The sequence below is a fragment of the Bombyx mandarina genome, chromosome 01, assembly GCF_030267445.1.
Source record: "Bombyx mandarina strain Sakado chromosome 01, ASM3026744v2".
Lineage (NCBI taxonomy): Eukaryota > Metazoa > Arthropoda > Insecta > Lepidoptera > Bombycidae > Bombyx > Bombyx mandarina.
The window spans coordinates 4760162-4788150 of NC_143208.1; the positions used below are offsets into that span (position 1 = coordinate 4760162).

General features: G+C 34.2%; 1 protein-coding gene across 4 annotated transcripts in view; it reads right to left on the reverse strand.

The window, feature by feature from the left end:
* Positions 1-25059, reverse strand: part of nwk (FCH and double SH3 domains nervous wreck) — a 94757-nt gene extending 69698 nt beyond the window's left edge. For all 4 annotated transcript variants that reach the window (XM_028179895.2, XM_089727639.1, XM_089727651.1 and 1 more), the window contains exon 1: positions 24900-25059. In XM_028179895.2, coding sequence (XP_028035696.2) covers positions 24900-24920 — 21 coding nt within the window. In that variant the 5' untranslated portion in view covers positions 24921-25059. The remainder of the gene's footprint in view (positions 1-24899) is intronic.
* Positions 25060-27989: the final 2930 nt, after the last annotated feature.

The following is a 27989-nucleotide window of genomic DNA, read 5'->3' on the forward strand; positions in this document are numbered from 1 at the left end:
GTCCAGTCGTTCTCGAGTTTTATCAAGACTAACGAACAGCAATTCATTTTTATATATATAGATTTGTAGATCTGTTGGTACGTAAAATCACGAATCAACTTATAGTCGTATTCACTATACAGATATACCCAGCTTCAATTAGATCATTTCATTTAAAATATTAAAAAATATCTAACGTGCTGTGTTTATTCTGCCTAAATTATAAACTATATCAGTGTTAAATTTAATTTAAATCCATAGAGCCATTTATTCGTGATTGAGTAGCAAATGTCCAAACATAAAAACGTTCACATTCACAATCTTAGTATATGTATATTCAGGTTAATTGTTAATTTAATGTGCGGAGTCACGCACTGCCGTGTCTATAGTTAATATGTAGTATAAAGCACATTGATTTCTTGAAACTAATCGCGCGTCACCTATCATACGCTAAAAGTGATGTCATAGAAATATTCTATAGAGTGCCAATAACAACTGTATCAAATTTTATTTCAATCGGATTAATAGCTAAAGTGTCCATAGAAAACAAACATATAAAAACTTGACTACAAGCTTTGATTCCTATTATTACAGCACTATTATACCGTGACGTTTGCAACTCCAGCATCAGTGTCGAAATATCAGAAATTCGTGGAATCTGAATGTCATGGTAGTAAGCCATTGATCAATAGTAGATGTAGATAACCACAAAAATTTAAAGGAATTTTGTAGATGTCACTTAATAATTTGAGTGTCATTTCCAACTTCTGTTTGTTTTCAGTATGTACCTCTCTTCTTTTTCTCCACCTCATCCCACTAGGTGGGGTGGGCACCGCTAATTTTTCTCTTCTATTCTCTTCTATCAGCCGTCATCGCAACACTCACTCTCCTCTCTCTCTCTCTCTCTCATATCGTCATTCACACACTCCATACATGTCTTCTTCGGTCGACCTCTTCTCCCTCTACCTTGCACTACCATTTCCATACATCTCATAGTCACCTACATCTTCTCTCTACGCATCACATGTCGACGCTAACCGTCCGTCAGTATATGTAGCTCTGTTTATTTAGAAAAAATATCTCATAGATATAACAAATTACTTAAGATGCTCTCGAATTTTACATCGATAGTATAGTTATATTCAATGGTACGTATACAAAGCAAGCTTAACCCAGAAATGAGTTTATTTCCAGCAAACCAAAATCGGAACCTATTCGATAATGGAAAGTGGAAAAGTTTAGAACAAAACGGTAAATACACTAAATATATGTGGGCGCAAACGCCACATTTGGCAATAAATAACATAATAAATATATAGTTTAGTTTATTTACTTATGGATAACGACTTTAGTAATATTAAGACATTGTTATGATTATTATTCTAAATGATAAAATGTTGTTTTGATAAATATCACAATAATGTAGGGTAGACACCGTAACGCCACAGTATAAAACGGCGGTGCGTGAACAGTATCGTCTCCTCCAGAAATACATGAAGTCAACGTCGGAACGGTACTTCGATAAGGCTATGCGTCATGATAATCGCCTTATCGTTGCCGCCGCTGACTACTCCCCGAATCCTGATCACGCAGGAGCCAGTCACCGTCGCCGCCCTAGACACGTCCTTACGGATCCATCAGATCCAATAACCTTTGCATTAGACGCCTTCAGCTCTAACACTAGGAGCAGGCTTAGGGACCTCGGTAACCGTACTCGTCGAACTCGACAAAGAGTTCGCCGTGCAACCTAACCCATGAATCAGCTCGCTGAGTTTCTCGCCGGATCTTCTCAGCGGGTCGCGATTCCGATCCGGTAGTAGATTCATTCGCAAAGCAGCTACTCTTGAGCTGTTAGGTCTCCTTCGGAGGCGCTCGGGTAGCTGTTAACAAATCCCACCCCTCCTGGCTGAGCCTTTGCTCGCCCACCTATCCTGGTGAAACTGGAAAGGCCTCCGGGACACCAGTAATCCTTCAATCATAAAAAAAAAAAAGTGTCGTCTCAGTCTGTCTCAGGCAGTCAAGTCGGTCGGTCGCTCTGTCGGTCTGCCGGTTTTATTGACTTTTATTGCAATTATTGCAATACACTGGGTTCAACGGAATAAGAGTGATGACGGAACTGCCGCTCAGCCATTCCTGGCGCCGTCATATACTACGATATATACGATAAACGGTAAATACTAAAGAATAGTAAACAAACTAGTATTTGGAAATTATATATTGCAAATACAACTATCTGTTTATTTAAATTACTGTATTGAAAACCTTAAATCAAGATCATATTCTTTTTCTATACAGATTCTTCGCACTTCGAGAAATTCGAGACGAAAATTATTTTGTAACCAAAATCAGCTGAGTGATCAACGACAAGAAAATGGCTATTAACTTAATTATCTACACGTTATAGTTATTTTATGTTAATATTTAATTAATACCATTTGATTTTATTTACTAAATTATTAGAACGTTCTTACGGATGATTTCAAAAACATTCTTCTGCTATTGCTTACTTAAGATAAAGACTCGTTTTGGCTAATTCTCAATGAACTGAAATCGAAAGTGATCGAACAAAAATCTTGAATCGAAATTCGTGTGAAGAGAATTGCACAAGTATCAAGAATGGAATAAACTGTTTAGTATTAAACACACAAAGATAATTCAGTGAGCAGAATTTTCAGCAACAGAATACACATAGTACATACATACGGGGTGTTTGTTATACAAGACTCTTCCCAATGCCGAAACGCCTATAAACCACAACCCTAAATTAGATGAATAGAATTTTTAATTTACTTAACTAAGTAAAATTGTTATTAGTGTTATAAGTATATAATTTAAGGCAGTTAGTAAGGTGAGTAACGTAGGTAGTAACTGCCCCACGTGTTCCCTGGAGACAGCAGATTCCCCATATCACGGTTGTGTTATTTTTCGTGCATAGAATTTTTTTTTATTGTGTTGAGAATCATCTATAGATGATTGAAACTGCTTTTATGATATCATTTGGTGCCTACTACTATTTTTATTTTCGCATTTCCAGTGTTAAAAGCAATAAAAATGGCAATAATTAATAAATAAATAAAAAAGTCGACGAATAATACGTCCGTGATCGTAATAACGATAAATAATAAATACGAAATTCGACGAAATTTTGTCTTGGCTTTGGTTACGGCAGTTTGCTTTGTAATGGAGCCTGTATATTTTTATATAAGCTTTAAAAATTTTAGGTAACTACATGATATTATGTACCTTAATATTTGGGTATTTGTATAGAAGTTTTTTTTTATTGCTTAGATGTGTGGACGAGCTCACAGCCCATCTGGTTTTAAGTGGTTACTGGAGCCCATAGACATCTACAACGTAAATGCGCCACACACCTTAAGATATAGTTCTAAGGTCTCAGTATAGTCACAACGGCTGCCCCACCCTTCATACCGAAACGCATTACTGCTTCACGGCAGAAATAGGCGGGGCGGTGGTACCTACCCGTGCGGACTCACAAGAGGTCCTACCACCAGTAATTGTACTTAAATATGTACAATGCGTTCTATATAAATATAATGAATGCATTTACAATTTCCGGTAAGGTTTAAATTCTTCTGAAATAAATTTCTGTCTTGAAACAAAGATACAAATTCTCAGCTTAAATGCTACCATGAACGTGCTTTAAGCAAACATAAAAAATCCCGTCTGGCTTGTCGGTCTTATTCAGTATGGCATTGAACAGAGAGTAGAGGATTTTATGAATATGGTGTATTTCGTAATCCGTAGTAATAAAGTCTAGATTTACCCTAATGACTTCAAAATGAAATTGACATTAAGACTTACAAGTGAAAAGAAAAGCGATTATTTTTTGTTAGCAGACAATTGCTACGGCCCGGTCGCAACATATTACAATATTTTTGTTTAATTTCGATATCCGAACGCATTCAATTCAATTTCATTGAATGTAAAAAATTTATACGCTGGTAATTCTTTTAATTGAAACGGTATTTGTTTTAAGCTATTGCATAGCTTTTATCGTGGGCTTTGAGCGCAGCGACCGAATCAAGAAATTCCGTAACGAAAACAAAACCTAACACCCCCACTCCACCTACCATGTAGTTCACGTTCAACACATTCACACGTTGCGCTTGTGTAGTGTTTGTGAATAAGCGCGCGGCGCACAGTGGGTCGATTCTATGATTTTAGTGACTTAGGGACCAACTTTGTTTTTTTATATTTTTTTTTATGTAGATAGATAGAGCTCGTTAATCTCAATAATAATTGTTTTGGGCAAAAATTACAAAAACTTTATAGTTTGGTCAGAAAAATGTGTTTTGTGATTTTTTTGTATGGAGCGGGTCACATTAAATTAAATTCCTGCTAAGTACCGCGAGGTCCCGCTTTGAAACTTTATTTTCCTTATACCTTGTCTAGTCTACTATCATTTGATGCTATGAACATGTGCATAAAGTTGCAACTCTGCCAAATAAATGGATCGAAAAAAATTAATAAATACATAGAATAAAAACCTTTATATTTTTTTTCGTAAGTGCTTTTAAGTTAAATTTGATATGGATTAGTAAGTAAAAGCACGTAATGATACCCATAATTACATAATACCTAACAACAATACATTTAGTAGGTCTCTAATTATGCAATCTCTCTAAATATTATATATTTTGTTTCATCTTTCGATCTTTGGGTCAGAAGACGAAAGAAGATTGTGTAAAATATCCTCATTAGTCGACGTTCTACTTCTCATTCTTGAATAACATCTCTCTGTATATTTCCGAAAATCTTTATTGCGAGCTTCCGCTGCTTCTTCCGAGAGTTTACCTATACGAATGGCACCAAAGTTCTTCATTATTATATATCACTGCCATGTGCTAACAATTTATGGATACTGGAAGGCATATATAATACCAGGGATATACATTAACATACAATTCTGCAGTATATCAAAAAAATTCCGAAAATTTGGAAACGCGCTCTCCAGATGCAACAGAGTGAAGAATCACGTGAAGCCTCTCTATTAAATCTTTACGTATTCCTGTTATGCGGGCTGTTTCTTCTGCATCCCTGAAAAATCTTCTGGCAGTATTGTCATCATTGGTTGTTCCTACTCCTTGCTTGACAACATCTATAAGTAAACCGCATTCCTTTTTAAACGCTTGCTGTATAGCGCTCTTTCTGATTGATATTTTTTCTTTGTCATCCCCCTTGCAACCCCATTTCTTGAAGTCCAAACGATAAGACGCAAACAAAAAAGTGTCATATAAAAAATAATCTCACAGGAAACTACATATGATGAAAAAATTGTGAAGTAATAAAATTATATTTACCGATATGAAGTAAGCACTCCATGCATCTTATCCAGGCATGTAAAGATGGCATTCCATACTGGAATATTTCTTCATTATTTTCTCTTTGATAAGCAAGTCACTCCAAAAAACTCTGACGGTTTTGCTTTGCAAATATCACAGACAGCAGAAAATGTTTCTGAAAAATATGAGGTTATTTTGCTGTCCATCATCATCATGTGCAATTGATGCTTAACTTCAACTTGTTTGATTTTTGATGGCTGAAGTCTTTCTATTTCTTCTGTTATGCTAGCTTTTATAATTGTCACTGTTGACTGCGTTTCTTTTGTAAATTTAAACATTATTGGACGGCAATAAAAAGTTGATGAGGTCGTTTTCCCAAACAATTGTTCCATCAAATTTCTGAAGCCTTATAGGAACTAGACTGACCATGAAAATAGATGAATCATCAAACTCTGTTTCAGTTTTTTGTTTATAATTACTTTGACCTGGGGCTCTATCAAAGCCTATTTGCTTATAAGCAGTAGCTCTCTTGCAGAGTCCAAATCCGAAGTAATCACATCTAAAAGCCTATATAGCGCCAAGTTTAGTAATGCTTGCATTTTAATAGCAGCTCCTTCTTTAGTAATAATTACCTCGTCTTTCCCTGGATAACATTTGGTCTTTTCTTGCTTAATTTTATATTAAGAAGGGTATAAATCAGACCCATTTTCACTTGCTGCTTCTCTTAGGTTTATATACTGCCACTTAATTTAAGTGAAACTAATATTGCCTTATCGGGAGAATATGTACTACTTTTCACTTTACTTGTAATTAAATACTCATTAACTTTTTCTAGATCTTCGGGGTGATTTGACAAGTGGTTCATTATTTCTCCTACATCTTCATTTCTAGTGTTTCTCAAACTAGTAATTGTAGTAGTTTTCATTTCATCCGGGGATAACGAAAGCGATTGGTAAATTTTTTCAATGCGTCTTCGTTTTTGCCTGGATCCCAATTCTTCAAAAGGTTTTCGAGGTGCAAAAATAGATGTCGAGGCTTCTGTAGTACATTTGAGGGTGGTACATTTTCAACATCTTCAGTATTAGAAATCTCGAGCCTTTCATGTGCAGTGTTGATAGCTTCAGGTATCATTCCTTCAGGCCAGTTTATTGCACATTCTAACCAATCACATTTTTTTCTTATAAACTGTGCTAACATGCGACTACTTCGTTTCCATATTGCACTTATATTTGAACAAAATTGCGTACTGAATTTTTGGAGCTCAACATTTTTCTCTTCGGTCACGTTTATTTGATTTTGTAGGAATTGAAAGAGGTTTTTATTATCAGACAGCGACTGTAGTTGCTCTCTTAAAATCATAAATAATCCTAAATTGTTAACAAAATTATCAATTATAACGGAAACAGCAAGATCACAACGACAATCACGAGATGTTAGTAGTAGTACGAATAAACGAACACTAGTTAGTATATAATAAACATGGTCACTTTATACTTCCAGAGACAAACAAATGTTTACTATATTTTCTACTACCCAGTAATGGCTACTTAACTAATTATCCTCATTAAATAATGTTAACTATCTTAATAATTAGAGAGATTGCTTAATTAGAGACCTACTAAATGTATTGTTGTTAGGTATTATGTAATTATGAGTATCATTACGTGCTTTTACTTACTAATCCATATCAAATTTAATTTAAAAGCACTTACGAAAAAAAATATAAAGGTTTTTATTCTATGTATTTATTAATTTTTTTCGATCCATTTATTTGGCAGAGTTGCAACTTTATGCACATGTTCATAGCATCAAATGATAGTAGACTAGACAAGGTTTAAGGAAAATAAAGTTTCAAAGCGGGACCTCGCGGTACTTAGCAGGAATTTAATTTAATGTGACCCGCTCCATACAAAAAAATCACAAAACACATTTTTCTGACCAAACTATAAAGTTTTTGTAATTTTTGCCCAAAACAATTATTATTGAGATTAACGAGCTCTACCTATCTACATAAAAAAATATATAAAAAAACAAAGTTGGTCCCTAAGTCACTAAAATCACAGTATCGACCCACTGTGCGGCGTGACGTCGCTCTGCATGCGTGAAAAGTCTGCCCATCTCTCTCTCGCACGGTCTAGCTTATGAGTGTGAAGGGGACAGTTAATGTTTTGCTTTTGTTAATGTTTATAAATATAGCGTCGTCTTATTTTATTATTGTTTTAATATTCAATTATTATTGCATAAGTTGATAAAAAAATGCTATGCAATAGCTTTAACGCGGTAGTCCCCGAGTGCCACACGTGGTTTTTCTTTAATAGGTGGTTTTCGATACTAACGGTGAACTCTACAGAGCCTAAGCCGCTGTACGTAATAACTAATAATAATGACAAATATTATTTAAGGTAGTATTTACTTCGAAAAAAAAATATTTTTTTTTGTTTGAGAAATTATCACAAAAAATACATGCTAACCAAGTAAAAACCTCAAACGTTTCTTCGATGAAATTTTTAAGATAAGGAATTTTCTTTTCAATATATTTTTTTTAAAAGTTCTTCTGAATGATTTTTTTGGAAAAGAGAAGAATTCTCAGAAGAGTTACCCAATATTTAATGTATTGTTTTAACATTGTGAAATAAACTGTCAAACCTTATAAATATTTCTCGGAAAAGTATCGCGGCACGAGAAAAACATTTTGTATTTAAAGTACAATTGGCCCCTTGAGGTACAACATTTCTGAGAAATCTAATTACACCATGCTCTCGTAAATATGTAGTACCTTCGTTCTGAACTCGTGTTACTTGGTGCTTTAAATTTTCGATAAAACCTGTTTTACGATACATACGAATTTAAAATGTACAACATGACATGGATTAAGCGACACAACATACCGATCTTATTTAAGGGATTTTATGACCAGGTAACTAAGACCTTTAAGTCATGTCTTAATTTAATTTATTTTCTTATTTTTATGAAAAATTATGAAATGAAATGAAGATGATTAATTTGAGACATAAATCAACTGGGATGAAATCAAATGAAATGAGATGAAATATGGGAAAATATGGGATGAAATAATAATATAATCCCAGTAAAATGGTGGTCATCTACTGAGACTTTTTTATTGGACTTTTTGGAGGATCCCGATAAGTGACGTCCAGCGGCTTTGTTTCCTTTTCCCACATTTGTGCACTTTCACAGATATTAAACAGTTAATAAGCCACCGTTATTACACATTTAAACCTGAAGAAACACTAAATAGACAAAATAAAACAAATCACACAACTTCACTCCTCGCGTTCCCGCCAAAAAGTCCTTACATACCGATCTGAACTAATTTAAAATCCATTAGACCGGCAATTATTAATATTGATAAAGTTCTTAGACAATTCTGAAAGTACTTGATTAGGATTTTTCGTTTCGAATACACGTGTCTGATTCTGCTGGCATTGCCATCAAAACTATGCTTATCTACCGAAATTTAACATGATTGAATTAATTATGTTTATTTATTTTGTATAATATTTAATTGATTAATTTGAGAAAATTAACTATATTCAATTACGAGTACTATTATCTGTCTATCTATCTATTCATCTATCTATCAGCCCACAGAACTCAGCATATTATAAATATACATTATTAAAACGTGCATTAGAATTAGCTACGAAAACAATATGAATACGTCATTGAACTAAAATGCACATAACCCAGTGCTCTAGGGCTAGAGATTATAGGTTATTCGGATAACTCGTTACCTGTCCATAACGGACTACTTCCACCCCATTACTAGTGCAATCGGTGTGCCATCGAGTTGAGTGCAACGAGAGAGAGCACAAAACGACTAATCCCATCTGATGGAACTACATCGCCTGCCATCTATAATGGCATCACTCGATACGTGGAGCAGAGCGTTCAATGATGCATCGCACCTATCTCTCTGTCAGTTGCTGTGACTGAAAGCGCGTTGATTGAAGTACGGTAGCGTAATGACGGCGGAGTGGCTAGCTCTGTGTGTGACTTTGATTGGCCTTCACCCCACAGCTGCGGTTTACCTAAGTTACTGATATGAAATGGTATGCACGACTGGATTAGTGTCACTGCACGTTGTGGGAAATTTGCGGATTGCAAAATGAGTTCACTGTTAATTCTGCAGAGTTATTTTTTTCTTCAAAATTATATTAGTTTACAATAATAGAAACGAAAATTTGTTTAAATAGATAAACTGAGTAAAGTCGAACTCTGTACCCATGTAAATATTTTTGTATATAAATAGACAAAAACGATGGAAATGAAACACAATTTTTTCCGCGGTTTGGTAAACAATTTTTTTTGGTAGCAGCAACTATAGTTGCTTTATCTTTTTTTTCAGCAATCATAGTATTTTTTTAAAATGCATCCATAAAACAAAACCGAAAAATTTATATATGAAATGAAATTTTATCTTCACGTGTCATTGCTATCGAATTTTGATCATTGAGCGATAGTTTAAATAAAAATGAATGTGTCGCACTAAAACATTGGTCTTCGATAAGTAAAGAAGATCAAAATGTTCCAGACGAAATCGGAATTGTCAGAATGTCTTTTTTCAACTGTTTGACAGGATTAAGTCTCAGGCCGAAACCATTCAAATATACGTAGCTATAATATAACTGCACGTAATACTTTATCGATGTCCTCCCGGCCTGGTCTCCGATATCTTTTAAATATATTCGATTTGTGATGACGCCTTTGACCGCTTCAACATTTCTTTATTCATTAGATTTAGCCTTTTCATTACGCTTCATTTATTTTTCAATTCGAACATCGGATTTTTGAACAAAACGTAAACATATTTTTAGTCAATATTTAACCCAACGAAACTGTTTTTAGTTTCTATAGATTTTTTTTATTGCTTAGTTGGGTGGACGAGCTCACAGCCCACCTGGTGTTAAGTGGTTACTGGAGCCCATAGACATTTACATTGTAAGTGCACCACCCACCCTGAGATATAAGTTCTAAAGTCTCAAGTATAGTTACAACGGCTGCCCCACCCTTCAAATCGAAACGGATTACTGCTTCACGGCAGAAATAGGCAGGTGATGGTAACTACCCGCGCGGACGCTTAAGAGGTACTACCACCAGTAAAATAGTAATGTAATAATAAAATAATAGGTAGTCAATTGTATTGTATTATATTTCTTGTACTTTATTGGAAATAATATTTTTACAATACTAGCTGGTACGGACGCTCGATTTATGGCAAGTCTAAATTTATCGCTCGTTGACATTCGGTCCTAATCGCCGACAGTCGGTCGTAGCGTCCCTCCCAGATCTGCGCGGCTTATTGTCAGGCCGCAACAGAAACGGAATTAATCAACTTTTTAAATCTTACCTACGCCATTGCTATACACATAATAATGGCGTAGGTAAGATTTAAATATTTAGCATACTCTCAAATCACTACACGTCGACACTAAATTAATTATTCGAGTATTCGTATTAAGTCAATTGGCCTTTTTCATGCGTTTACGAATAAGACCTTTATTATACCAATCTTACTAAAGCACCTGATTGCTTGCACCTGAGAAGCTTGATAATGTCTAGGTTATAAAAAAATATGTTCTAAAAAAATATGTCTATTTGAAAGCTGTACAAAAATATGATATTTTGGCACAAACTATGTACTTCGAATAATCTGAAATGGCCTACAGCATACCTAGATAACATTTGTGATATTCGCAATTAATGTCTTAATGAAACATATCTATCGTTCGCACTGAAGATTTCGATTTCAAGCCCAAATCACCCTTTAGCGACACCAGGATTTCGTTCTGATATTCAAAATAAACATGAACGAATACATATGTGAGTGATTTCAAAATACGAAATCACGTTCAAGATAAAACTAATAATCTAACTTTGCTTTTGTTAGCTGTATTGATATTTGATTAATGTTTATTGTTAAAATTTGTTCAGAACCCGGAAGAGAAAAATTGTAATAGCCTCATATGCCTGAAAATTTTGTAAGTTTTATGTATTCAATCTGGTGTATATAAAACACGTGGTTACGAACGACTTCCTCGATCGAGAAATAAATTAATGTAACAATTTACTAGCTATTACTGATTGTTTATGGATTGGTTATAGGTACCACAACTTGACTACGTATGCTACAAAGCTATTATGTTTTTCAGTTTAAAAGGAGCCAGCAGTAACATGGGGTTGTCACAAAATGGGTCTAGAAGCTGCATCTTCTTTGTGGCCTCATCCCATGTTATGCGGGTTTGATGCAACATGTCCTCTCAACTACCTACGTTATGTATATCTACATCTGCTTAGACATATATCTGAAAGACTGTTTCTTCTGTCCATTTGCTATAATTTAAGAAATCTCCGTGAAATCCTACCAAAATACAATGAATGTACTTTTGCACATGCACATATTTTCATTTGTACTCTATACAACATGGTTTTTACTACTATAAAAATCCTTTTTTTTTTTTTTTGTTTTACTATAAATATCCTCACAATATTTCACACCGTACTTTTATCGAAAATGGAACACGCCAGTAATAAGTATAGTTAATGGAGTTTCTTGTTTTTTATTTAGTCAAACAAATAAGAAAAATAAAAGAAATATCAACCGAAACGGACGCAACTAACACAATGTAACTAAAACGAGAACAATAATGGTCTTGAACCCTAGCCTTTAAATGTTATCTCCAAATATTACGATTTTCATAGTAACAAAACATAGGACCCCAATTTAGATCGTTCCCTTGACGTTAACGGTAATGTTTTGAGGATTATTTATTGAAAGATAAATAAATAAAAATATGTATTAAAAATAAGCAGTGCTAGAAATAAGGATAATACTTTTTTTAAATCTAATAAATTGATTAGTTACATATTTCACTTTACATGTGAGTGGACGGTTAGCGTGGTATGGATATGTGATTAGTAGAGAGAAGACGCATGAGACTAGGAGATGTATGGAAATGGCAGTGTAAGGTAGAGGGGGAAGAGGTCGAACGAAGAAGTCATGGATGGAGTGTGTGAATGACGATATGAGAGACAGAGGAGTGAGTGTTGCGATGACGGCTGATAGAAGAGAATGGAAGAGAAAAATTAGCTGTACCGACCCCACTAGTGGGATAAGGTAGCGAAAAAGAAGAATAGACATGTTTCACTTTACAAATAAACAAATCTATGTTTGATTTAAAATAATGCGGTGATTAAATAAAGTAATTTTATGCGCACCAAAATAATGATGTGTCTAACTTTCTCTTTGATCGCATGAAAAACTATATTCAGTATTTATCTTCGGTTTTAGCGAGTTAAATTATTATTACGTTAAATTATTATTTAATTAACACGATTAGAATTACTTTTACGTTTTGATCTCGTCTCATCGCCTTTATTGTTACCCTGTTATTTCGGACGTTTCTCCAATACTTTAGTGTTTTTATAGTCACGGACGTCTGAGGTTCATGTATGTATTTATACATATCGAAGGGTGACCTTTTTGTTAATACGCTACATTTAACTTTGTAATTAAAATTTGCGTTTTATTTGGTATTAACATAAAAAATTCGATGCTTTTAATTGAACTCCAAATAAGTTTACTCCTGTCAAATATCTGAAGAAGTTTTGTTGTCATGATATTGTTTTTTTCCAAATTTTAAACTTTAAATGTCTCTCCTCTAAAGTTGCAAAAAAGTCGCTTAAACTAAATAGCCTTTCACCCGGCGATATGTATATAGACATATTATTTATTATAAACAGATATGAATTAAATTTCAACATGATGATGTTGACCCTTTGTTATATTTTTAATAGTCAATGTAGTTCTTTTGACGTTCAACAAGTATGTACTTTCATTTATGTTGAATATTTTTTTTTTATTTGATTTGATTTGATTTGATTCAATCCAAGGATTTTTACTGTATATTCTATAAAATTTAAACAAATATACTGTTCAATTTATTTAAAATTTCAAGTTTCGAACATTAGTAGTCATTTGAAAAAATAATTAATATCAATCGGAAATATGGAGAAAGAAGAAACGTATCGACAATATAAATCCTAAATGTCAATCTCTAAAAATTTTCGCGTGATTTTACCCTGAAGCAATTAAATAACTGTTAACATAAACATAGAAAAGAATAATAAAACATATCAAAGAAGAATAAAGTAAAAAAACAACTACTATCTCAAGAAGTACTAAACAAAAAATCAGAAATTTGTTAATTTTACTCAACAAAAAGACGCATTTAAACAAACGTTTTTCAACGAAACTGCATATCTTTAAATTCGCTTCGAAATAAGTTGAACAATTTGACAACAACGCATCATTTAACAAAAAATAAAGTACTTTATTATTATTTGGTAGGCAGCGGCTTGGCTCTGCCCCTGGCATTGCTGAAGTCCATGGGCGACGGTAGCCACTCACCATCAGGTGGGCCGTATGCCCGTCTGCCTACAAAGGCAATAAAAAAAAAAAAAAAAAAAAAAAAACTTTATTTATGAACTTTATTAATATATTTAGACTATAAAACGTACTAAACTTTAATATTAAACTATGAAGCCAAAGTTTGGCCGAGATAGAATTGGCCGAGTGAAGAATTTCAAAGTAGTAAACCAAACTAGCTATCGTTTCTTAGCGGTGATAAAATGAATGAAACGAGATGCAGCACCGCTGCTCCCATTGGGCACCTCGGGAGATGAGATTATGACTTCACGAAAGGAAATAGGAATTCCTAATGGAGCGTAATTGTACCACTTTGCTGATAGTTGAGTCTGAAAATTGCATTTGTCGCAGCCGTCTTGGAATTTTTGAAGTTTTTTTTTTAATTCTCTTATCGTTCACCCTTCTAATATTGAAGATTGAATTTATGAATTCTGACTCTGCTGTAGACGTTCAATTAATCTGTGACTTTAATTTCGATCGCACTCATGTTGTCGTTGTCACGCGTCATGGCAGAAGACAAAATGTATTTAATTAAAAAGCTAAAGAGACCAACGGTTTTTTTTGTTCTTATGTATTTCCATTAATATATTATGTACTTATTCCTATTTACTGGAATATCAAACTTTTCTTAAATTTAGCACACGATTAAAAACGTATCAGAAATATAAATGTGCGAAATGAGGCGTAACGCGAAGAAACACTTAACAAAGCAATTTCATATCGATTGCACGTAATTAGTTAAATGACTCAATTTAAAGATTACGTTCGTAATTTATCCATCATTAGATCTTTTATTATTTACAGAATAAATCGTTCCTTTATACTGAACAACAAGAATTTAATTAGGAAATTATTGAAATTGCGCAATTTCTGCAAACATTTAAATCCATTTTAGTGTCCTAGGTTACGATTTGAAACGGACATTGTCTCTAAGAATTTTTTTTTATTGTTTTCATTTTACGATTAATGGCATTGAACTGATAATGATAGTTCATCTTAAAATTTTGAACAGCAAAACAGCTTAACCGGCAGACTTATGGCGTTCGAGTCGTTTCGACAAATAGACACATTTAAAACATTCAATGATAGTCACAGTGTGTTCTGATAGCGTTTCCCACTTGTAATTACAAAAATGTTTGTTAAGCATTAACAAACAACAAATCACTAACTCAGATTGTTAGATAAATTGATTTTCTTATACTTTAAAATTAGTTTGAGTTATTTTCAGAAACATATCCAAGGATATCTAATAAATAAGTATACACCAGTATAGTCGTAGAATCCGGTCGGAGAACTAAAGGCAGACTCAAGACAAGATGGAAAGATGTAGTCCTGAAGAACAAGGGGGAATCCAATGTTACTGACGATAACTTCGAAGACAGAGCGAAATGGAAAAGAAAAATGGAGATAGCTCACCCCACCACCACGAGGGATGAATATCTAGGTAGAAAAAGAGTGTCATCAATCTTTCTACGGTTAAAAATGTTCTATTCTTTCCTCCTTCCCAAACTATTTCGTATCCTTTTTAGTTGTGATACGGCATAATGTTGGTTCAGGTGAGTGGCGATGGCCACCATCGTTCCTGTTAAGAGTAGGAAACACAGTCACTTTGTGATGTCTCTAAGGACTCTAGTTTGCCACCAAGGTCGGTACCTTCCCACGATAGTGAAGTAAAAGGCATTTTACAGAATAATTTCGGTAGTTTCTACGAGTAATTACCTAACACAAAGAGAATAAAGTAAAATACATTTGCAACTTAATTTAATAATTACCTACATGTAATCCGCCTATTTACAGCTATTAAAGCAGTTTTGTATGACGATATCATCCCGATGTGTGGCTATAAACCAATCAATTAATAACTTACCAACTAATTATAGATAATATGTGATCTATGTTCTGTATTTACCAGAAACAAGGCCGCGTATCGTGTGAATGGGCTATTATACCATCATCTCGATTGAACATTGCTACAAATTACTAATTAATAATATCGTAAGATTTTAGCCTAATTATGCGATGCTTAAGTGAAGTAACTAGGTCGTGGTTTGTTTGTCACTTTATAGAATTTTGCTTCTTTATAAAATCTGCTTTTTTTTATGTGTGAAATTATCAATACTATTTTTTACTTCAATTCACAAAACACTTACTCCTGTAACAAGTTTGTGTCCATAAAAACAATCCAAGTAGATTTTACCTATATAGATAAAATAAATTGAGTATTTCATCAATCTAGTTTAAATTTTTACCTATATCTGCCGTAAACAATTTCAGTTTGAAGGGTAGGACACTAATGCAATTGAATATGTATGTCATGACACTCACATTAAAAGCGCATGCAGTGTTAGCTTAGTGGCTCCGCATGCCGCGCATGGAAATTAGCTCTACGAAGAGTACGACTGTGCTTTACCAACTCCACCTTCGTCAACCTGGTCACGTCTTGACGAAGCTGTTCGATATTACTAGTTCTAATGCTAGCAGCAGCCAAAGTATAGGTTTCAATGGTGTTAAAATCATCTCGAGACGTGTCCAAGATAAATTATTATAAATAAATACTTTTTTCGAGTTGCGAGATTATCATTGTACGAGTATAAGAAATTCCAAATTATTTTAAAACAAAAATTGCGTAATGTGTGCGTGTGTCAGTAAATTACAATCCTAAAACGTGATGCTTAAAAGGCTAGTACGTGTAACCTTTAATAGATATCTACCAGCTAGTGTTTGGTTCATTTAGACTTAAATATCGTTTCATCTTTAAGTTACTTTATAATAAATGTCATCATTGTTCAAAAATCACAAAAAAAACGAATGCTTTGATGTAACAGAGTCGAGTACTCCATTATCAAAAACTTTCGATAAAATTATAATTCCTAATCCATTTTATCTTAATAATAAAATAATAGAGAATACGTCTAGCAACGAAAAACGTTTTCCAACGGTATGCGGCTATTTAAGTTCAGCTTCGATCAAAAGGGGAACAGCACTGGGCGACTCATTGAGATCAAATTGGAAATTATTGAGTAGTTGCCGAGTTACGTTGTGGCGACGCATTGTATTGAGCTGGTTCTGCAATCTGACATTCACGCTTCGACAATAAACTAAAGTGATTATTACATTATTAGGTTGTTAAAAAACATTGTGTAAAATTTATTTTTGTTCTCGTAGTCCTAAAACATATCAATTTTTACTAGATTAACCACTTGGTAAGACTCATAATCGAAAAACTCTTTCAGAATGGAATAAAGTAACAAAAAAAAACGAGCAAAAGTACTTTTTTTAAAGGTCCGGTATTCAGTAACAGAGGGGCTCAAAGCCATTGATTTTTCGTACTGATGCGACTGCGTGTGACAAGTGACCAAACGTCAACTCTCCAATGAGAAACCTTTTGGTTAAAGCAAAGCTAGTCCGTGCATAGTTAACTACGCAGATACGTATTGTGAATTTTTCGTTTACAGCTGAATGTTATTTATTACGTTTATGAATTACAAAAAGTTACGTAGGTACGAGAATGGTATAATCAAATTGCTCGCTACGTTTCCACGTAAAAATGAACGCAACATAAAGAAAAGTTTCGTAACTTTTTCAATTATTTAGATACTTCATAATTACTAATGCCGACTACGCAAAATAAAGAAAAAATTTACATTTTAAATAATTTACATACTTCATAATTACTAATGCTGACTAAGAAGTCTTTAAATAACTAACTTGCTTATTAAACCGACTTATTAAAACTTATGACTTACACGTAAAACAGAGCGCTTTAGTAAATAACATGGAAATGATCAAGAAGGTCGGTTGGTACGTAATAAAACGAATGTAGGAGACCAGAACAAGGTCAGACAGGAGACGGGCATGCCGACGTCGACGCCGTCGCGACGTTCTCAGAAACCAATCGAGAAGGCTTGTCAAATGTTCATAACGACTTGTATATTTAGATTGTCGACAGAAAAAGAAAACGGCTTTATAAAGCGTCTTTTCCTCCTCAACAGGCATTCCGTTTTGAATGGTTAGACAGCCGTAAGGGTACCTTTCCACCGGAGTGGAGCGTGGCAGTGGAGCGGAGAAACGGAAAATTAATAACCAATAAGATTGCACTAAATCATTTTGCAATCATATAATTGACCCTAATACTCAATAATTCTACCTCACGTATCAAGCGGCATTTACGTTGTATCTATGAGCTCCACAACAAATTCACGCCAAAAAAATATTTTCATCGACTTTCGAATCACGGTCATAAAAATATACCTTTTTTTTTTTTTAACGCTGGGGAATCCATTTACGGATACCCGGTCGAGATAAAAATATATAAAAATATACCTACTGAATATATTTAAAAAAATCAGAAATAATATTATAATGTAAATAATAAACGCGTGATTAAATCATGACAAATTATTATAAAGACATTTAAACACAGATGACTTGGCAAAGTCCACAGGAATCGAAATGCGGGCCGCATCGTCCAAAGTCACTATAATAATATAATATGTATAACAAATAATATGGGGGAGGTCTTTGTTCAGAGCTGTATTACTTGTGACACGCACGATTGTGATTAAACCCATTAATCAGAGCAATCTTAATACTTTACTAAAAGAAAATATTGAAGCCGTTCACAGATATTGAATCAAATATTTATCAAACCAAAACCAGATTCGCGTAATGTTATCTTGTACAGGAGATTAAAATTACAAATCACTCCGGTCGTGCTTGTGATCAACGTTTACATTCCTTTTCAGTTATTTGAATAAAATCTGTATTTCATTAATATAAAATCAAAATGAAGAATTTTCTCGCTAAATTTTCGGCATCATTCAGCAAAGTCTCTGATGGGAATAAATCGCGGAAACCAATAGATCCGTTTTAAGTGTTTTGGTTCTGTATAAAGCTTACATTTTTAATTGATTTTATCGACTTCAAAACGACTATTTTTCATTATCTTAGAAGTCGTCGTGGCCTAAAGGATAAGACGTCCGGTGCATTCGTATGACGCGATGCACCGGTGTTCGAATCCCGCCGGCGGGTACCAATTTTTCTAATGAAATACGTACTCAACTAATGTTCACGATTGACTTCCACGATGAAGGAATAACATCGTGTAATAAAAACCAAACCCGCAAAATTATAATTTGCGTAATCACTGGTGGTAGGACCTCTTGGGAGTCCGCACGGGTAGGTATCACCACCCCGCCTATTTCCGCCGTGAAGCAGTAATGTGTTTCGGTTCGAAGGGTGGGGTAGCCGTTATAACTATAGTGAGACCTTAGAACTTATATCTCGAGGTGGGTGGCGCATTTACGTTGTAGATGTCTATGGGCTCCAGTAACCACTTAACATCAGGTAGGCTGTGAGCTCGTCCATCCATCTAAGCAATAAAAAAAAAAACTTCATCAGCCTGTAGCAGTCCATAGCTGGACATAAGATTCTCTAATTGCACATCACTGAGTCTCTCTTCACTGAGATCTCATCACTGATATCCTTGGTTTGTCTCACCCAGCACTGGCCAGCCACCCTGCAGATATCGTTACTCCATCGAGCTTGAAAGCCTCCGGTGTGCTTAGTCCGAGTTTTTTAACGTTCTCGATCGCGTAAAAGCTAACTCAAATTTGTATGGAGTTGGAACGTTTGCCTACGCTTGCCGCTAGGGGCGCTGTTCTAGCTGCATACAAATTTGAGTTAACTTTTTCGCGATCGAGCACGTTAAAAAGCTCGCACTAAGCAGACTGTACTACGTTTATCAATTCGCGTTATCCACTCAAGAACATATTTGACTGTATAAATGTATTTTTGTGTTCGTTTACCGATTTATCAGTCGTTTTGTTTTAAAGGTCTTATTGTTTAATTCACGTATTTTCAAATTGAAATCGATTTAAAAATTTTTAGCCACATGTAGTTTTTGTATTTCAATGAATGTGTAGTCATTATTAAGTTATGTACCATTTCAAAATTGTTCAGTTGAATCGCATTAGTTACATTAGTAAAGGACAATGCCCATTTTCTATGGGCGTTTGGGCCCCTAAAAAAAGTTGTCCTGTCATGATGGTTTTAACTTAATTTGATAGACAAAGAAATATCGTTTCATATTCAGAAAACGATTTTTATATTCTCACCCAGGCTTAAGAGAAATCTGTTTTTTTCTGCAGCTAAAATTAAGTTGTTAATTGTTTTCTTCGAAATCAATAATCGCTCTCATAATTATTTACAGTATTAAATAAGTTAATTGTGGTTAATGTTGCTAGAAATAAGCCCTTACGTACATTTTATTATTATTATATCCTCATAATAATAATAAAATGAAATGAAAATCCGGAAGCCGGCAACGATATTGTTGTTGCTGTTTTTAAATTCACCAACAAGCAGGAAAAGAGCGTAGCCTATACAGCCTAGTCTATCGAAGTTATATATATTTTTATGTCAATAAAAAGCCGGTGTATCTCTTTTTATTGCTTTTTGGGAGTTTTGACGTCAACTCGACGAATACCACATTGACTGAGCATGAGCTTGCGCAGACCTTTTATACACAATATTACAAATACAAATAATACAAATTACACAATTAACTATTAAAAAAACATTAAAATAAAAATTCAAGTGACGCTTCACTCGGGTTGCTGCCAAAACTCTCTGATCATATATAATAAGAATAGAGTAATGGTAGGCCATTGATATTTTTACTAATGGAATCATTAATACCTAAAAATATTAAATAATTCATGGTTTTAAGTAATAATTATTATTACAATAAATATTGAATTGAACAAAAATAAACTAAGAAGCCTGTGAATTATAAGCATTAGCTATTTGTTTTTTAATTTTTTGTTCAAGTCACAAACAACTCTTTCGTTTGACAGCATATAGGTTTGCTATAAGGCTGTATGTGCTAAGCCCTTTGCCTATTGGCGATTTAAAAACTATGGCATGGATAGTGTTGGGATGTTATCAATAAGTAATTTTTTTTTTGGAAAACAATGCCAGGTTGAAAGAAATGTTGATACATAAACTAAACAACGTGAAAAAATAAGGCATAGTTTTTCAAGTACAAATAGTTTTGACATAAAGTTGGCCCACTTTTGGGCATTGTCCTTTGGTGTGTGAAATTAAAAAAAACATAATTCTCTAGAGCACTATCACCTTTGGGTCACGGAATATTATACATTTAAATGTAATATAATATAATTACAGAATCATTTTATAAACTTTAAGGCTTATTCGTTTTAAAGGATTAAACAGAAGGTGTGTAATAAAACTTCTATTAAAAAACTCTTATAAAATTTCAAGGAATCCAATTGCTTAAACGATGATGTACGTAAAGAGTTTAGTATTCTAATTAGTGAAAACATCAACAGTAAGCTGACCGAATTGAAACGATAAAAAGTTTCGAGTTTTAGTGATTAGTGTTCCGACTCGAACACAAAATATCGCTTAGGCTTATCTCTAGCGAAAGGCCGATTTTCCTGTGTCCATGTATCACTCTGTTTTCCGAGTAAATAGATGAATAACGTATCGTTAAAAATCGGTCGGTAACGTGGAACTTTTTTACTTTTAACAAAGTACATGGATATTAAACCAATGTGCGGTAGGCAGCGGCTTGGATCCGCCCCTGGCATTGCTGAAGTCCATGGGCGACGGTAACCACTCACCATCAGGTGGGCCGTATGTTTGTCTGCCTACACGGCCAATAAAAAAAAACAAAAAAAAAAAAAAAACAATATTCCGCGTAATATTGCTTTTCTGTTTTTATGTTGTAAGAGAATGTTTTTTTTTGCCACACATCACTATTGCACTTAACACTGGTTAAAACTGAAGTATCTTTAAAACTGCCCAGAATAGTTGGAATCTCGTTGGAATCAAAATTAGCGAAAGTATCATGTTATTTTTATCAGAGTATTGAAGCTATCCACCGGAATCGATACTAATCGAATTCTAAATCAACTTTTTGAATAGTTGTTTTATTAAGCGTATTTCAGTTTCAGCTTACTATGCTTTATTTTTAATATCGACGCTTAAAAGGCAAACGTGACTAAGCGACAATGCGTGAACTTTACAGTAGACTAATTTAAAGTTGAAATACCTGAAAAAAATTATATTTTAACGAATCTAGCTGTAGGATTGAAATGATTTTAATAGACCTAGAAATATATATTTTTTGCGCATCGAATATGGTTTATTGCCTATCATTTATGTACAAAGCAGTTATTGTCGCTTAGTCACGTTTGCCTTTCAAGCGTCGAATTATCTTTTTAACCATCATATACTATTAGTTTACAATATGTAATAGTCAATCCAACATTGACATCACCCAGTTCACTACGAAGTCGTCGCAGCCTAAAGAAGACGTGCTATTAAAATTGCGCAGCCAGATTTTTCTTATATAATACCCACTAAACACAATCTCACGAAGGCTCCTACTATGTATCATTAACGTGTTGTAAAAATCAAAACCCGTGAAAATTATAATTTAGGTAATTCTTTCTCGTGAATCGTTTAGACTACCTTCATTTCTAATATCTGTATATTTTCTATTGAGACCTTCTTTATAAATTATTCATATTGAAAGTGATCCCAATACTCTCTTTGGAAAAATACTAAGAACCGACCAAATCGTTTTGAGCGACCACATTAATTATTCGTTGCTTAGATATTTACATTAATTTCCGTAAGCCGCTTTATAAATAAGATATCGGGTAATAAAGTTGTAATTCTTTATTCAGTTTTTACGAAATTAAATGAATCTAACATCAATAAATAACAAAAGTAAAAAGCAGTCATAATTTATTAAACTTTACCCCAACTACAAAATTTTATAAATTATTTTTGTATGTTCAGTAGATTGATTGTAGAAGCCGATAGATAATCACAGGACTCGCCGATTTTGACTTCTCTGGAAGCAAGCTTGTAGATATATTATTATATATAAATATTACATGCTATAGAATAACCGACACAATATGCTTCATATTCATATAAATTAAGTACAGTAATTGATGTTGCTGACTGCCAATGAAGAGGAAACATCATATTTATAGTCCGTTTCGAATGTTATCAATCCCTCGCAGTATAGTTTTTCCTAGACAATTAGTTTTAGAATGGAATTCGAGTAGCCAGACATGTATAAAATTACATATCTTGCTTACTCGCCATTTTTTAAATCACAGTTAATGTAGGCGAAACTATATTTTCCCATTTTTATTTATTTATTTTTTATTGCTTAGATGGGTGGACGAGCTCACAGCCCACCTGGTGTTAAGTGGTTACTGGAGCCCATAGACATTCACAACGTAAATGCGCCACCCACCTTGAGAAATAAGTTCTAAGGTCTCAGTATAGTTACAACAGCTGTCCCACCCTTCAAACCGAAACGCATTACTGCTTCACGGAAAAAAATAGGCAGGGCGGTGGTACCCACCCGCGCGGACTCACAAGAGGTCCTACCACCAGGTAAAACGTATTAAATTTTTTATCGGTGGATGAAGTTGTCTATTGGCATTCGGTAGCCACTTAATATGATTTTACTAGGTTTTTGCTAATAGTAGACATAATCAAACTAAAATAAAGCTCATGAAAACCCTTATCTTCTCCATATTCTTGTACGCTTCTGAGACGTGGACCCTCAAGACCCGTACCCGATAGAGAATTGACGCATTTGAAACGTGGTGTTGGCGCAAAATGTTGGGCGTATCATGGACGGAGCGCAGACAAATGTGTCAATTCTCGAGGAGCTAAACGTCAAGACCCGTCTATCTACAATCTGTACGCAGCGTCTCCTTACGTACTTCGAACACGTGGCCCGACAAAATCCTGAGAACTTGGAAAAAATAATAGTTGTAGGTCACGTGGAAGGAAAGAGAAGTCGAGGAAGATTGCCAACCCGGTGGACGGACATTATCAAGGAGGCCACAAACACCAGCGTCCCGGGCGCCATTAAGCAGGTCGAATGCAGGCAACATTGGAGGAAGCTGGTGCAAAAACTGGACCAAGGTGGTCACGACCCTCAGTAATGAGGAAACGACAAAATAGAAGAAGAAGAAGACATAATCAAAACTACTTTTACAGCCTAAGCTCGCGCTTGATTAAGCTGTCAAATTAGTTTTAATTGCGCTTTACATCAGATGAATCATGAGACTATACCTGGACCTGGAGCAATATAAAAAGATAAATTTGACATACCTACTTATTTTTGACATGTCGCTTCATATTTTCCTGCAAGTTATGGATTGAGTTCCGCAATATGTCCAAATTTTTTATCGATTTTTTTACATCCAGTTCTTTATATTTTAGGATAACTCACTTAATGCTACAAATAAAAGTAATTTACAAAAAATACACGCTATTCTGTTGCTCCGATATCATATTCCTTGTGACACGGAGAGATACCAAAAACATTAAACCCGTCGTTATACCAAAAAGCGATGACACTATTTTTTTCAAATCATTTACTTACCTTGCATAATTTCATTACAAATATGAGTTGTTTCCCATGCGATCTTTTTCTTGACGTCTTTATCGTTATGAATAGTTATTAACAATTAAAAAAAAAGCTCGATCCCGTATTTCCCGATTACTAAATGTTTTTCTTCTACCTGAACATTAAATGTTTTTAGTACGAAGCGCAATCTTTCTAATTTATTATTTGCTCTACTACATATTACTCAACTAATTTTATGTTGTGTATAAAACTTGGCTGCCAATATGTAGAGTGACTACGGTAGCGGTGAGCCTACGAGCTCTGATAAATTCTGTCGCTTCGGTGTCTGCATTGTAGGATGAGAATCACACGTCGTTTATGTCAAGGCTTTTATAATACAGCCCTATTTCTTTCCATAGTAAACGAATAAGAAAATCGGAATAAACAATTATAATACAAAAATACAAATACACAATAAAATATATTGTATCGTCCTAATGGTATTTTGAAAATGTGCCAACGAAAAGTACACGGATATTTGCTAACTAAAAAAAATCACCCCACATCTAACGCTCGGAACCGTTCACAACAAACATACACAGGCATGCCTTCTATTATATAATATTGTTAGCGGCACGCACGAAACAAAAGTGAAATTCTTTCAGTAGTTGACACACGCATTGTTGGTGTTTAGTTTTTTTTAAAGTTTAATAGAATTTATATTTTATTTTTAAGTGGTAAATTAAAGTGGACTTACCTTCCTAGGAGGCGGCTGCATGGCGAGTTCTTCGCCGCTTAGGTCGCGTGTGTACGAGTCTCGTGAGCTATGTCGGGAATCAATTGAAGTGGAGGCAAGCGTGTCCGCCCTCAGTCGCGTCCCAACTCACTTGGACGGCACTGCGCTAGCCACGCATGCGTACTAAAACTACGGCCATAGACTAAATACTTTATTTAACATTATTTCTCGATATTTCACATCACTAATTAATACTACACTTAAACATCAACATTGTTGCAGCCTTACAAGCCCTAAGATAAGAAAACTGTGTTTTGACAAAGAAAAAAAAATACACGTGTAAAGAATTTTAGGTTTTTTACACAAGCAATCCTGCCATCTAGCGGCCTAAGATTACTTTCTTGGATATAATTTTTTTTTGTCCCATGGATTAACTTTTGTAGAAATTGCGGATTATATGTATGTGTTACCGAAAAGCTTTTCACTAAAACTTAAAACTAAACATATTACAGAGAACTCAGATCAATTCAAATATAAATCTAGTAAATATTCTAGTAAAAATCTAAATAATCTACTGCATCAACAGAACAAGCAATTTTGTAAACTCCAGAAACACCACAAAGTTGAATGGAGTTGCACTTCTGCAATGCTATTATAAAATCTAGATTTTCCGTTGCCTGAATTTCCCGCACACGTATAAAATTTTCTTCATCGTGTGGGTACTGTAATTCAATAACAACTATTGTTAGTTTAATATTGTTAAATAATGTAAATAAATAGTCTATAAATACTTATTTTGATTTCTTCTGAAATTATCAACAACAAAAAGAATTAAAAGTACATAATATATTATAACATATAGCACTTTATTTTTTTTTAACTATTCTAATGTTTACTTTAATTAAAGTGTTGCGTTAACAGCGACAATTCACTTTTAGAGTTGTAAACTATTTTTTTTTTAATTCGACGAGATTTTCCGATATCATATTTAGTAAGAATAATGTATATAATGTAAATAAGAAATTTTAATTGCATATTAATAAAATATAGAAACATGTATCTAAAACACGATCATCTAATGATCTAGCCAATTATGTAAGCTAGTTAGCGTGACGACAACATAAACCTCATATAACAACCTTATATACCCTTACCTCGCCCTGTCCTTATATATCGCCCTCATCCATTATGTAATTATGTAATTACGTAAGGTAGTTAACGTCATGACAACACAAACCTCATATAACAACTTTATATACCCTTACCTCGCCCTATCCTTATATATCACCCTCATCGACGAGGAGTCAGGTTACACACACCTTATATTATTATCAATACTTGTAACGTTCATTCGTCAAAGCTCACCGTAATTAATAACGGAGCTTAAAATATACAACCTTTGACCTCTATAAATCCAAAGCAACGGATGAAAACATATAAATGAACCGCACACACGGGCCTGAGAACACATATCGTACCACGGTTTGTGTGGTTGTCTTAGCAGTTCAAAATATAAAACATATCAGCATTATAGCTAACGAAGTTTTAGACAGTAAAAATATTTACATAGCTCCTGCATTATACTCTGTAATTCAAAATTCCAAACCTGCCCGATGTTACTGATCACTATTATTGTAATTATCATTTAAAAATATCGACGTTGTACTACTTCGAAGCAAAAACTTACGTTTTTTTTCTTCATATCTGCCGATAATTTATTTATTATATTTGCTGCATATTTATCAACAACAACATTAGACTCGCTGGAATTCTAAAGTCGACCTCTTGGAAATCATGTAGGTCTCATATTTCAGGGAGTCAGGTATTCTTTATAAGTGCACATAGTTATAATTGCGTTAGAGGAAATAGAGGAAGTCTGAAAGTGGCACCTGTGACAGAGAAGCTGAGAAGTGCGCGTTTGGGATGGTATGGACATGTGATGAGACGAAATGAAAATGAGGTTAGTAAAAAAGTGTTAGCTATGAATGTGGAAGGGTATAGAGAAAGAGTTAGACCTAAGAAGAAATGGATGGATTGCGTGAAAGATGATATGTGTAAGAGGGGAGTGAGCGAAGAAATGGTATATGATAGAATATTATGGAAGAAGAAAACACGTTGCGCTGACCCCAGGTGACCGGGAGAAAGGCAGGAGAATGATGATGAGTTATAATTGCGTTAATGAACGTTATAATCCGTTTTAGTTGACAGTCAATCCAGTCTTTAAGATGTAAATAGTATTGGCATAGTATCAAATTCCCAATAACAGACTAATAGAAAACGAACGCAACAAAAAATATTGTGCCAATTATTTTGTGTTCGTTACAATGAAACATTTATTATAAAAGTGCTCCCGCGGTTATTTTACGAATATAACAAAACTTTTATGTGCTCTACAGGATAAATACAAAACGATAGTGCTTGAATAAACAAACGAACAGCGAATAAATATTCGATATTATTTCAAGGTATCGCCATTCGGATTTATTTTTTTCTTTCAATTAGTTCATTCATTGAATCTCGTCCGTGTTACTTTTTTTCAAACATTCGAGAATGTACCCGCGGGTGTCAGGAATACGATTTAGCGAAGTACGTACGTGGATGCTATTATGTGACGAAATATGGCGTTATGTTTTTGCTCTCTTGTCGATCCTTTGAAAGTGGAAACCGGGCATGGTCGCGGCACTCTATACGAGTACTATGCTCGATATTATTCACTCGATAATCATTCGCCGAAAGTTGACCAACACTAAAAGTCGACATCGGAAATTTCGGCATAACGATCGGTCCTTCGCGTTTCATTATTTATTTTAGAAACTAATCCAAACCATCAGTTTATTACTCCTATCCTTAATAAGTTCAAGACTTTAATCGTAGTAAATGCGGAGCGGATGAATTAAAAAAAAACAATTCCAGATCGCTGAATTTCAGTTATTAATTGTACAGCGGAAAACACAAATTGCAATTTTTAAAACATTTACGAAGCGACGTCAGCATTGCACACGAGTTAAACGCATAAAGTCTCATCTCATAACAAAGAACACAAAAATAAACCTCGTGAATCGGACACGGAAAACTCGCAGTTTCATTTTAATTCCTGATGAGATATGAATG